The sequence below is a fragment of the Neofelis nebulosa genome, chromosome 16 (genome assembly GCF_028018385.1).
Source record: "Neofelis nebulosa isolate mNeoNeb1 chromosome 16, mNeoNeb1.pri, whole genome shotgun sequence".
NCBI classification, from domain to species: domain Eukaryota; kingdom Metazoa; phylum Chordata; class Mammalia; order Carnivora; family Felidae; genus Neofelis; species Neofelis nebulosa.
This window is the reverse complement of record NC_080797.1, coordinates 30,768,218-30,781,321: the sequence shown is the minus strand read 5'-3', so window position 1 is coordinate 30,781,321 and position 13,104 is coordinate 30,768,218. Positions and strand designations below refer to the sequence as shown.

Below are 13,104 nucleotides of genomic sequence, written 5' to 3'. Positions count from 1 at the left end.
CAGTAAGTGTGGTTATCAGGCCAGGGAGAAGCTGGGCCAACTTCCGAGCCAGAGCAGATGTGATTTGGTTCCATACATGTGTGAGGGGGCTAGATCAAGGTTCCAGGCTGTTCCAGACTGTGAAGTCTCAGAGGTCCAATCTATACCACATGAGGGGCCCAGAGAAGTGTCTTCAGGCTACAGAGCAGAGGAGCTGAAGCATCTCCAGCATTTTTTCTAAATGCCAGCCAAGACCTCAGCTTTTAACACCACCTTCAACTGTCTCTGTTCCTCCTCTACTCTAGAACCCACACTGGCTCCCTAGTGTCATAGCACCAAATTCAGATTGCTTTCCCTGATGTCTCCCCTGCATAGGGTGAGCTCATCTCTACACTGGGGTCATTGCTCCCATCTTGTTCCCAGTTGATGGGTGAGCGTGGGCGGGTGGATAGGACACCGGAGTAGGGATCTTGCTCTGCCTCACCAACTGTCTCTGCCCCCCAGGACTGCAATGCAATGCATCCGTGGACCTCATTGGCACCTGCTGGCCCCGGAGCCCTGCGGGGCAGCTGGTGGTTCGACCCTGCCCTGCCTACTTCTACGGTGTCCGCTACAACACCACAAGTAAGGAAGCCTCTGGAGGGCGGACCATCTGCCGAGGTGGGACAGGATGGGAAGAGCTTGGGACTTGTTGGAGGTGGGGGGAGATAATAACGATAATGGCAATACCGTAATACCTCTCATGGATACAACCACCATTTACCAAAGGCCAGCTCTGTGCTCTTTATTGCTAATTCCCATACTATCCCTGGAAGATGCTATATATAACTATCCAGTTTTCATCATATACCGAGGCCTCCAAGGCTCAGAGAGGTTAGGGGACTTCCCCAAGTTCACCAGCTGCTAAGAGGTGAGGCTGGAGCTGGCCTGCACGTCTGTGTGACACTGCAGTTGACAGACTGGGTTAGTTGGGATGAGCCTAACACAACCCTATGAGGTAGGGCAGGAATCTCCAGAATAGCCTCAGCTTTGAGCTCAGAGAGGTTAGGAGGTCTGTCCAGGGCCCTGCAGACCAAACCCCTTCAGGGGGCTCAGTTTTAGGTCCACAGGCAGGGCGTTTGGCCTGGCATGCAAGCCCACAGGTCTGCTGGGAGTGGGGGAGAACTGCCCAGGGTCTGTTGGATACTCGATCCCCATGTAAACACCTCACTACCCTGAGGCCCTGAGCCTCCACCTCCAGGCTTTGCAGCAACTTGCTACCCTACCTGTCACCCTCAGAACTAATTTGCTCTCCCCTGCCAATGACTCACAGCTCCTGCTTATCAGGAGAACAGCAGCTGTGGGCCAGGGGCCCTGTCCCATCTGAGGGGAGGGTGGGGGTCCCTAGGGGTGTGTTCTTGGGGCTGGTGAGCCTGAGCTCAGAGGCCCACGGGGGCACCGAGGGTGACCACAAACACCGGGTGGTTCACTCGGAGACTTGCCATGTGACCTTAACACATTTTCCCCCTCTTACGGCCCTTGGCCCCTGGTCTGACGATGGAGAAGGCTGGATAGCATGGCTTCTAAGACTTCGTTCAGCTCAGAACTCCCACATTCCTCCTTCTGCCCCCTCTCCTTTACCAGCTACATAAGGGGGTTAGGGTTGGTGGCTGCAACCAAGGAGGGGTGGGAAGTCCCTGGGGAGGCTTCCAGTTAGGGCAGGGAGCCAGTCTACACAGCTTCACGTGTCTGCAACCACATCTCGGACACTGAGAGGAGAAGGACTGAGTGGGTGCAAGGAGAAGTGTGGGTAGGGGGAAGGGCAGAAGGACCTAAGAGGAGAGCTCGGGGCTCAAGCTCGAGGCTCGGAGCCTCCAATTTAGTAGGGCCCATTTTACAATTAGGAAACCGAGACAGAGGCTGACAGCCGTCTGAGGTCACAAAGCGCCAGGCAAGGCCACGGCTCCACTCACAATGCCACAATGCCCAGTCCTTCCGGAGCTCCCAGGAAGGAGGCGGCACTGGGGCTGGTGCGTGTTGGGGACAGGGAGGCTGCTTCCAGGAAGAGAGAGGCCCTTCTGTGTCTCCACAGTTGCCAGATCCTTCAACTTCACCTCCAAAGTGATTTTCACATCCAAGACTACTTTCCCTCCATCGCCGGGGCCATGGCCCCGGTCCAAGCATCTAACCCTGTCACACCCTTGCTTGGAGTCGAGCCTTCTGCGGCTCTCCATTGCCTCCATGGTCAAGTCCACACTCCTGAGTGGGGCCGGCCAGGCTCTCTGTGGCTACAGTCCTGCCACTCCCCATGAGCTCCGTCCACTCCTGTCTCCAAGGTGACTTGGTGTGACCCCAATAAAGGCATTGGTGCCTGGGCACGTGCTGCTTGATTAGCCAGCCCTGCCTCAAGTGGAAGCCGGGAGTCCTGGGTTCTAGCCCCAGCTCCGCCCGTAACTGGGCCTCAGTTTCTCCACCTGCAGGATGGGAGGGAGGTTTGAGTGAGGTGCTCTCTCTGCTCCCTTGCTCTTCCCTCTCTGATCCCAGGAGAGGAGCTGGGCGATGGTCCCTGGACGTGGAGGCGGGGCCGGAAGACTCCCCCAGCTCCAGAAAGATGAGGAATACGCCCGTGTAATCAGCAGTGACCGGGAACCCAGAATTGTACCTAATCGTTAGGCCCTAATTAATTCATTTGCTGATGAGGCACTGCCAGGACTTCCAAACCTTTTCCGAAATGCCCTTCCTCCTGCTGTATCTGATCTTCAAAGGGATGGGAAGCTTTTCCAAAAATAATCCATTTTCCCAAGACTCTCCGGGAGGACCGCTCAGCTCAGCAATTAAAGACAAGGAGGTCGCCTCCTCCCTGGCAACGACTCGCTGCGTGTTTCTTTTCAGGATCACCTCCTCCCTTCCCGCCAAAGCCTGCTCCCTCCGGATAACCTGTCCTGAGAGGGCTCCAGGCTGCCCCCCCTCCCCCCCGCCGACACGCAGGGTGCCAAAGGGGAGCTTGAGTCAAGGAGGCATCTCCTGTAACCCCAGCCAGTACCCACTCTGATAGGGATCAGTGACATGTCCTGAATCTCATGGAAGGTTATACAAGCAACAGTTCCGAGACAATAATAATGAAAATAATAGCTCACACTACGAGCCGGGTAGACCCCAAGCACTCGGCACATGTTACCTAAAAATGCTCGCTCAACCATCGAGGCAGGCGCCCTTGTGAAGTTTGTTCCTCTCTTGCAGATAAGGAAGCTGAGAGGTTGTGTGGCTTGCCCAAGGTCACGCAGTTAGGAAGGAGTGGTGCCAGGATTTGAACCGAGGCGGCCTGGATTAAGAGCCATGCTCTTGCTTAAAGCAAGACCCCATCCCTGTCTCCCCTCCCCCACCTGCACGCCTCTGCCAACCCGATCTCTGCCCAAAGTCCCTTCCTTTGCAGACACCCCAGAGCAGCCCGTGGTCCCAGGCACATCCGGTCCATGGCAGACACACTGGATTCCCCCTGGTTCCTCGCCTCCTTCCAGACCTTCCTGAAATCCTAGTCACTGCGCCCTCAGCCCTCTGGTTGCTTATCCCTCATTTAGCAATTAGGAGAGAATCAGCAGCTCCTTCGCCAACTCTGCCCAAGGGCTCAGCTCAGCTGGGTAGGGAAGCTGGGCAGAGCTTGAAAAATGCATTTAGCTTAATTTCCCCACTGGCATGCAGAGCCCAGAGGGAGCACTTCAGAGAGACCTCAGCCTTGTGGTCCTGAAGGCCAGACCATGGTGCCCTCTTTCCGGGAGGCAGGCACATCTCCCCCCCCCCCCCCTCACCGCCCACCCCATCATCTCACTCTTGTCCCGCTGCTGTCAGGCTTCAGCTCAGATCACAAGGCTGCTCCCCATCTCTTTAGAAGGTGACAGGTTCCGGGCCACAGTCCAGTGTGGTGGCTGCACAGACCCCCACACCTCCCGGGGCTGCCCTCCTGCCTTTTCCTCCAAGTGCTACGTGCCAGGCTGGGAGCTGGTTGTAGTGGATCCTGTGAGGGCCACCACCCGTGACATCCCCCAGCACACTCCTGCCACCTGTCACTTTCTGTCCTAAGAGGCCTTCACCTTGGAGGAGCCCACCCACATGACCCTCCAGCATAAATCCTGCTGTAGAGCAACGTCACTACGAGGACCTTCCCCAACACCTGCTCTGCGAGCCCCACCCCATGTGAAACGTTGCCACGTGAGGACCCCCCGCCCCCCTTGGGAAACCTCACCACGGAGAGTCACCATATAAAACCGTCATTTCACTATGCCACCCAAGCTGTCACCACATACCCTTCCACCATATCATGCCCAGCCTTGTGACGGAGAATTGACTCATCAGATCCCATCATCCTTTTTGCTGCCACGTTTCTCAGAAGGGCACCTACCACGTAATCTGTTGCCATCTAAGGCCTTGCAAGGGGACAGCAACAGTAAGCTGGTCAAGCCTACCCATGGGCCAGTCCCGTGAACATGATCATGGCAACCTGGGTGGGCAGAGCCTTGGTCCCACGGGCGGGCACTGGGGTCGTCACTGAGCCCCCATTGGGGCCGGTGGGCAGAAAGGCAGGTGGCTTCTCTCCTCAACTTCAACCCCAGAGCCCCCAGCAAGCAGGCCTTTGTGTTGGCCCAGATGGATGGATAGATGGACAGCCCAATAGACAGACAGATGCCTGGGTTGCTCTTTGGGAGAGGAGCCCACGCATCACTCTGACTCTCTCTCCTTTTTCCAGACAACGGCTACCGGGAGTGCCTGGCCAATGGCAGCTGGGCCGCCCGTGTGAACTACTCGGAATGCCAGGAGATCCTCAGTGGGGAGGTGAGTCTGCCCGTGTAGAGGGTGGGTCAGGCCCCAGCACGGGCACCCGACCCGTTGAGCGGCCATCTCCAGGGGAGGGGAGCCAAAAGGGCAGCCACCGGCTCTGACACAGATGAGTTGGGTCCTTGTTCCTCCCTTCCTTCCGTCTGCATGCACTGGGACAGCTTTTCCTCCGTTCTCCACACCACCCACCTGAGCTGCACATCCAGGTCCAGCCTGGGGGAGGGAAGTGGGGTCAGGAAACATAGTTGGGCCAGAAGACTTGGGCTTGTGGGGTGGGGGAGAAGACCACTCAGCCTCGTGGGGAGCTCCATACCTGGTGCCCAGTAGAGGAAGTGGAAGGAAAGGAGGCGGGGCTCACGGGCAGAAAGCTGGGTCAGCACACCTCTTAGAGCCCAGCTCACGCCCACAGGGGGATGCTGTGGGGGAGGCAGCGAAGGCAAGGCATCTCCAGCCCCCTGTTGCACCCCACTTTGACCTGCGGGTCTGCAAAGCCTGAGGCGGATGATGTGTCTCCAACTGTAGGTCGGGTGGCCAGCCTCCTGGCTTAAAACAAATAACCCTCCCCCACCCCTGAGGGGCAGGCGTCTGTCACCTTCTTGAACCTGAGCAAAGCTGGACAGCACAGCGGCTCCCAGCCTCCCCCCTGGATTGGAGCCCCCCAAACGTCAGGAGAAGTTCATGGTCCACCCAAATCCCTCCTGCTCGAATTTAAGCCCGGTCCTTCTAGTTGGCTACCCTGTGGCTCCCACCCCGTCTGCCATGACAGGGGTCTGTCTCCCCCTCTCCACCAGTGGGGTCCGGGGCAGAAGGAGGACTGGGGAAACACCAGCTTCTCATCAGTCCCCTTTTTGGCAGTGTAACGGGGACAGCAGGGGCTTTGGAGGTGGATGGTTTGGATTCTGCTTCCAGCACACATGCTATGTGACCCCAGGCAGGAGACTGAGCCTCACCAAGTCCCAGCTTCCTGGTCTGTGAAAGGGGCGGGAGTAATACAGTGTCTGCCCCCTGGTAGATGTCTGCCTGCGTCTTGGCCTTTGGAGGGCGCTCCATCCACCTGCCACCCCTCTGCTTCTTCTCTCACCTGGGGTGAGAGGGATGGGGGGGTCATTGGTGAGGAGACCGGTAACACAGCCACCCCTACCTCTGGTTACCGACTTGTTGGGAACAACCCCCCCCACCCACCTCCACCCCCTGCCCCCTTTCCCCTGCAGCTCCTGCTGGCCGGGTTGCCTGGCATTCTGGGTAATCAATTAATTTAATTACTGAAAATGCCATTCCCTTCTGCCAGCCTCTCGCCTCGCCAGACCCCTCCCCGCTCTCAAGACGCACCCCCACCCCCCCATCCACTCCCAAGCTATGGAGAAGAGGAAGAGAAAAGTCTCCAATTAATGGAGCAGCAGGCTTCTCACTCTGGGCCTGGGGCTAAGCCCTAATTAAGCACCAACACCCTAGGGGATTGCAGATAATGGATTTGCAGAAGGTCTGTCTGTGAAGTGGGGCTTGCGAGGGCTCCCAGAGGCCAGGCCAGGGAGGAGACGGCCTTCAGCCACCACCACCAGGGGACGAGCTCCCAACTAGTCCGCGGCCCAACCTGGGGCAATGGTACTGACCACCCCCCACCAGTGCCACCCTGCACACCAGCAGCCCCCGGACACTGTCTCCCTTCACTGCAGTGACATCCTCCCCCCCTCCACTGCCCAGGCTCATCCCCCCCTCCCATGACACTTGTACACAATCTGCTCCCCTCCCCCACACTCTACTGAGCTGGGGAGCCTGGTCCTTGGGGCACATCGTGAGGTGACATGAAAGGGATTCTGGGGTGTAGCCTTGTGGGCTGGGGCTCACTGCTCACAGCGATGCTAGTTGGACCAGAACTTCTGAAACGCTTAAGAATCACTGGGGCTTCTTGCTAAAACGAGGATTCAGACGTCTGACAGGGCTTAAGATTCTGTGTCTTCAGATTCCTGCAAGCTCCTGGGTGATGCTGGTGTCGCTGGTCTGGGGACCCCACTTGGAGGAACAAGGGGCTGGAGTGCCCGCCGGTGGGGTGAGGGAGTAGCTTGGGAAACCTGCTGGCGAGGAGGAGCCACAGAGCCCGGGGGCGGGAGAGACACCAGGGCTGGGATACTGGACAAGAGCAGCGGGGACCCGGCAGGGAGGATGCACTGAGTCATCCTGAACAGGCATCGGTACAGGTCTGACGCTGCCACCGTTTGGGACAAGGCGTGTCTTGCAGAGTCTGGTGGAAGTCGGCCGGGCGCTCGTTACTTACTGGATTCTGGTCACTGAGGGTGTGGTGGAGGGGCCGCTGCCCTAGGGCCACACTGTGCCACCTTCCTCAGGGCACCAGACGGCCCTAGGTCTCCAAACGGAACAGGGACAGGGTGCTGGTCAGGTGCCCAGGGACTGGCTGTGTCCGTTGTCCTTCAGGTATCCTGGCCGCTTCTGCAGTTAATGGTGGTTGTCTCCCAGGTGTCATTCGGGTCCCTTGAAGTATCACTAGACATCTCAGGATATTGCTGGCCGTTCTCTGTGGGTGTCATTGACCACGTCTCAGTATTGCGGACCATGTCGAAGGGTGTCCAGCTGTCTCTTGAGCGGCTGGTAGGTCTCCTGGTAATGCTGGCCATCTCTTGGGGTGGCCCTGCCGTGTCTCAGGCAGTCTCCTTGGGCTCTCTGCCCTGTCACCTCACAGGCTGCCCTTTCTCAGGCTGCATCAGGCTGGTGTGGCAGGAGGCAGCACAAGGCCTTGTAGCTGGAGGAGTGACCCAGAGGCGGCCCCCATGAATGGTTTGGCCCAGTTTTCATCCTCGGGGGAGTAAACCTCTCATTAGCCCCTCCGAGGGTCCTGGGCGTCTGTTTTCAGTCCCTGCTTGTCTCCCGGAAATGCACCATGGGGTAGAGGGGAGGAGAGGTCTCTAAGGCGACCTGGATTCCCATTGCTGGCCAGGCAGCTTGGGCTGATCACACAGCCTCTTCAGCTGGAGAAACAGAGACAGAAGGACAGCCTCAGAGGGCCACTGTGAGAAAGGAAAGCTGTGACATCTGTAAAGCACCTGGCACAGTGCCCAGCACACAGTAGGTGCTTAATAAATCCCACTCATCCCACCTCCAACCAAACGACCCAGCGTCAACCTGCTGTGGGGGTCCAGGGGTGGGTGTGGCTGATGGCAGGTGGCGGTGAAGGGGTTCCCTGCATGTCCTGTTCATGCTGCCCACCTGGGCAAGTGAGCAAAGCTGGGGCGTCACGCCCTTCTAGCTCCACAGGTTCTGTTATCACCCAGGGGCTTCGCCGCACGGATTTGTGGGAAATTTAAAAAAAAATTTTTTTGATGTTTGTTTATTTTTGAGACAGAGAGAGACAGAGCATGAGTGGGGGAGGGTCAGAGAGAGAGGGAGACACAGAATCGGAAACAGGCTCCAGGCTCCGAGCCGTCAGCACACAGCCCGACGCGGGGTTTGAACTCACGGACCGCGAGATCGTGACCTGAGGCGAAGTCGGACGCTCAACCCACTGAGCCACCCAGGCGCCCCTGATTTGTGGGAAATTTAATGAAAGGAAATTAAGTACGAGCTCCAGACAGGCTGCATGTGTGCATATCTTCTGGAGTCTCTGGGTTTGGCTCTATGCCAGACTCTCAGAGACCCTTCCCATCTGCACGGTGCCAATAGATACCCTCCGCTCCCCTTGTCCCCCCACCCTCTCTCCCGCTTCTCTGTCTGCCCCCGCCTCTCTGTTGTCTGTCCCCATTTATACCTCAGTGGGTCTCAACCCTTCTGAGCTTGAGCTGCTAATGTGGTTTCCTGCCATGTTCCAAACCAGCCCCTTAGAACAGAGCTTCCTGGGCCTTCTGGACCTCAGAGGTTTTCAGTGAGGACGTGCCTTCAGGAGGGGTGTGGTGGGCGCTGGGAAGAGCAGGGGAGGGAGGGCTCGGCCTCTTCTCGGGTGCCTGCTAGGTGGCCGGCTGCAGAGGTACATCCTTTGTTCTTGGGTGAGTTTGGGCCTCAGTTTCCTCATCTGGAAAGTGAGTAGGGCTGGACTCGATCCCTTAGGACCAGCTCTGATGCCCATGGATTCTGGAATTCCGACAGGAAGGTCTGTGGAGAGCCAGGAGCTCTTCAGTGGCTCTAAAAGGTCGAACGTGACCTTTGTGAACTTACTCATGGCCTGGCCCCACCCCAGGACCCAAGAAGGGGAGGGGAGGGAGGTGCTAACAGGGACGCCCTCACACCCCCGCCCTTTGCAAAGCCGGTTGCTTTTCAACAAAATTTGTCCTTCCTTCACACAGTTATGGAGCTCTACTGTGTGCCCCTCTCGGGACCCAGGAAAGGGTGAAGAGGGGCTTTGCTCTTGGGGGGCAGAATCTGCATAGAGCTGGGCAATGGGGACCACCAGTCCCCCATTATGGGGTGGGGGCCACATCTGCAGTCTCAGCACCTTGCCAGTCTGCACGTGCTGGTTAAGAGATGGTTTGAGGCTGAGGGACCTTGAATGAGTCAACACACTTCTAGGCCTGTTTTTCTGCAAAATAAGGTATAGACTCCCTTCCAGCTCCTCTACATGGTGGCCTTAACGGGTTGAGGAGACAAGAGATACGAAAACACTCTGGACCTGGAAAGGCTTCATGCCTCAGGGAGCTTACTTACTCCAGAAAGAAGAGACCACAGCACTTCTCACCTTCCTTTATTTTATGCAGTGAATGAAGTGGTAACACTGAGGCGGGGGGTGGGGGTGGGGCTTCATTATAATCCCGGGAAGGGGTCCCGTTCATTCCCAGCAGACCCCCTGGACCAGGGGTAGGACCTGGAAAATGCGTTATGGAGCCTAGAGAGTTCTTATGGTCTGTAATGATTCTGTGGATGCAACTGCCCTTCCTTCCGTGGCCACTAGGGGCAGGTTCCCTCCGCGAGGAGGGATTCTGGGTAATCAAAGAGATGATGGCTCAACTTAGAAGTGGAGGAGGGGCGCCTGGGTGGCTCAGTCAGTGAAAGTGTCTGTCTCTTGATCTCACAGTTCATGAGTTCAAGCCCCACGTGGATCTCTGTGCTGATGGTGCAGGGCCTGCTTGAGATTCTGTCTCTCCTTCTCTCTGCCCCTCCCCTGCTTGTGCTCTCTCTCTCTCTCTCTCTCTAATAAATAAACTTAATAAACTTTTTAAAAAAAAGAAATGGATGAGGAAAAAAGTCCTAGAGGGTTGGTGTCCGTGCCCAGGAGGGTCACCTGGGGATCGGACAGAATGGAACCGTGAGGGCTGTGCACACGTCTTCATTTACGTGGAGCAGGGAACCCTGTGTGATGTGGAGACCCGACTTAGCTGGGATTTGTCTAATAGCACGGAGCAGTGGGCAGAGCATGGGATTCAGGGACAGATAGACAGACACGGTCTCAAACTGGACGGCCCTGCTCCAGGGCCATGCTTGACCATAGTCAGGGCTCAGGAAGGGGAATAACTATTAGCATTATCGACCCCGTCTCGGCCACCTAAGGGGGCTATCCTCACGTGTCCAGTGGGTGCAGGGGTGCAGCTATGTGGGAGCCTCACGTCTGTCCCTCTCTCCTACCTCAGAAGAAAAGCAAGGTACACTACCATGTCGCTGTCATCATCAACTACCTGGGCCACTGCGTCTCTCTGGTGGCCCTCCTGGTGGCCTTTGTCCTCTTTCTGCGGCTCAGGTGAGAAAGACTCAGTGCTGGCCCCAGGCCCTGAGCAGGGTACAGAAGTAAGATGCCGGAGGGCCGGCACTGGGCAGGGAGCACTGGGCGCCCTGCCCCCTCACCTTGGTGGGAGGTGGTGACAGATACGGGAGCCCAGGTCTCTTGGAGCCTCTGGCAGGGTCATTTCTGCCCCCCCCAGCCCAGTAACTGCTACGGGGCTCACCTTAGGCCACCCACACCCTTGCCAAGATGCACCCATTTGGGAGGCCAGGAAGGTGGAGGCCTTTGAGCTTGGACTTGCCTGGGTCCAGAACTGCTGCCAAGGACGCAGGTGGCAATGCCAGGCAGGTCTGTGCCAGGAATGGGGGCAGGAGCAGGAGCTGAGCATCAGGCCTGAAGGCTCAGAGGGAGTCATCCCACTGGAAACCTCTTATGTTTTGTGTTTTCTGACCCGGGAGCTGCGGGGAGGGGAGGGGGCCATGGGAGGCACCCCCTTCAGCAGCCCCGGGTCCCTGGAGCACTGGCAGTGCGGCCAGCTCCGCCACCAAGCTTAGGTCTGGGTGGGTCTCAGGTCGGAAGGGCCCTGGGGGCATCCAGAGGGCCCCTGTCGCCACCTCCTGGTATGACACAGCCGGTCAGCCCTGCCCTCGCTTTCCCCGTCCATACGCCTGGGCTGGAGTGACGCTGGCGGCCTGTCCTTCATCTCTCCTTTCCTCCCCTGGTTCCCGTCACCCCCCCCTCCCCTGCTGCCCCCCAGGAGCATCCGGTGCCTGCGAAACATCATCCATTGGAACCTCGTCTCGGCCTTCATCCTGCGCAATGCCACGTGGTTTGTGGTCCAGCTCACCATGAGCCCCGAAGTCCACCAGAGCAATGTGGTGTGTCCTGGGGGGGCAGGCCCACGGTCAGGGGAAGGGTCTGGGTGGGACTGCCCTGGTGGGAAAGGGGCCCAGTAAAACAGGAGCGGTTCCCTGGGCAGGGGTTGAATTTGGCCGATAGGAGGCGCCAAGCCCAGGGTGGGGTGCCGCCGCTGCCACACCCCTGTCCCCCATCTCAGTGTCATCTCTGGGTGGGGGTGGGGCGGCAGGGCTGGTGCAGGTTGGTGACAGCCGCCTACAACTACTTCCACGTGACCAACTTCTTCTGGATGTTCGGGGAGGGCTGCTACCTGCACACGGCCATCGTGCTCACCTACTCCACCGACCGGCTGCGCAAGTGGATGTTCATCTGCATCGGCTGGGGTGAGCGCACAGGCCCCCTGCCCCAGCCGGGCTCCCCGCTCCTCACCCAGATCTGGCCAGCTGGCTGGGGCAGGGGGGAGCTGGGAGACCAGAGCCAGGTCAGGGCGGTGGGGTGAGCACCATTTGGGGATGGGGGGCAGCAGGAACACCCTGAAGGAGGCATGCTGGGCAAGTGAGTATGAGCTCGACCCTGGGGAACCCCTGCCCACTTCTAGACCCTGGGCTGCCCTGGGGTCCTCCAGCCCTGCGTCCTCCAGACCCCACCGATGGGCTCTGTGACAGCCAGTCTCTCCCCAGGTGTGCCTTTCCCCATCATCGTGGCCTGGGCCATTGGGAAGCTGTACTACGACAATGAGAAGTGAGTCACCTCCTGCCCTTCGCTGCCCTCAGGGCCCCCCGAGCCCCGAGGTCCAGGCTCCTGGCCCAGCTCTGCCTGACATTCCCCGAGGAACTTCGGCCACATCACCTGCCCGGTCAGGGTCATTATTCGTCCATACAGGGAGAGTGCTGGGGGCTGGACTCAGTCCGAGGATCCCTAGCAGTGCTGTGCTCTAGGTGAGGCTGGATGGGTAGATTCAGGCTCCTGTATCCGTCTTGCAATTTCACGCCATATAGAACAGCATAAGTGTTCCTGGAAGTCTCTGGAGTCAGAGTGCCCAGGTTCTGAATCATGGACCCATCATTAAGTAGTTATATGACCTTGGGCTAGTTATTCCAGTGTGCCTCAGTTTCCTCATTTGTAAAATGGGCATCCTAACAACAGTGCCTCCCGCAAAGGGTTTTTGTGGGGATGACACGAGTTCCTGTATATGGAAGCATTTAGAATAATGTCTGGCACTAAAAATATTAAGACTTGTTTTACAAAAGATTCCATGGGTTTTGTAGAAATTAATCTTGATGATCTCATAGGGTCCTTCCAGCCTCCAGCTCTGACGTCCTGAGATGACTTTGGTCTCGGGTGTTCCCAATTGCCCCTGAAAATTAGACTTCTGCTGCAGTGATTCTCAGCCTTGGCTCATGTTGGAATCTTCCAGGAAGCTTTAAAAAGTCTGAACGCCCAGGCTTGACCTCCCAAAGGTGGAACGCTTACATCTAGTGGTGGTCTGGAGTGTGAGCACCGGGAATTTTAGGGGCTAAGATTGAGAATCACTGAGAGAGAGAGGCAGAAAATATGGTTATAGACAGCCTGGGAGGTGCCAGCACCTTCCATGCCAAAGCGTTCTCAGGGGCCCATTGTCTGAGTGGGGTTCCAGCTGATCTCCATCACAATGACAAGTCCCCCCTCCACCCTCCTAGAGGGAAGGGGGCTGCCCACAACCTCACTGGGCTGGACAAGGAGCCTGGAAAATGATACTCATATTTACCAGGCTGATCCTTCCTGACTCCGCCCGGCGGGCTCTCCCTTCGTTGGCACAGCGG

At 57.7% G+C, this 13,104-nt stretch overlaps 1 protein-coding gene across 3 annotated transcripts in view; it reads left to right on the top strand.

The window, feature by feature from the left end:
- CRHR1 (corticotropin releasing hormone receptor 1) overlaps window positions 1-13,104 on the top strand; it is a 47,629-nt gene that overhangs the window by 31,398 nt on the left and 3,127 nt on the right. For 2 of the 3 annotated variants that reach the window (XM_058703617.1, XM_058703619.1), the window contains exons 3-8: window positions 484-639; window positions 4,700-4,785; window positions 10,356-10,462; window positions 11,202-11,322; window positions 11,532-11,685; window positions 11,983-12,043. In XM_058703617.1, the coding sequence (XP_058559600.1) occupies window positions 484-639; window positions 4,700-4,785; window positions 10,356-10,462; window positions 11,202-11,322; window positions 11,532-11,685; window positions 11,983-12,043 (685 nt within the window). The remainder of the gene's footprint in view (window positions 1-483; window positions 640-4,699; window positions 4,786-10,355; window positions 10,463-11,201; window positions 11,323-11,531; window positions 11,686-11,982; window positions 12,044-13,104) is intronic. The other variant, XM_058703618.1, reaches the window with a different exon arrangement.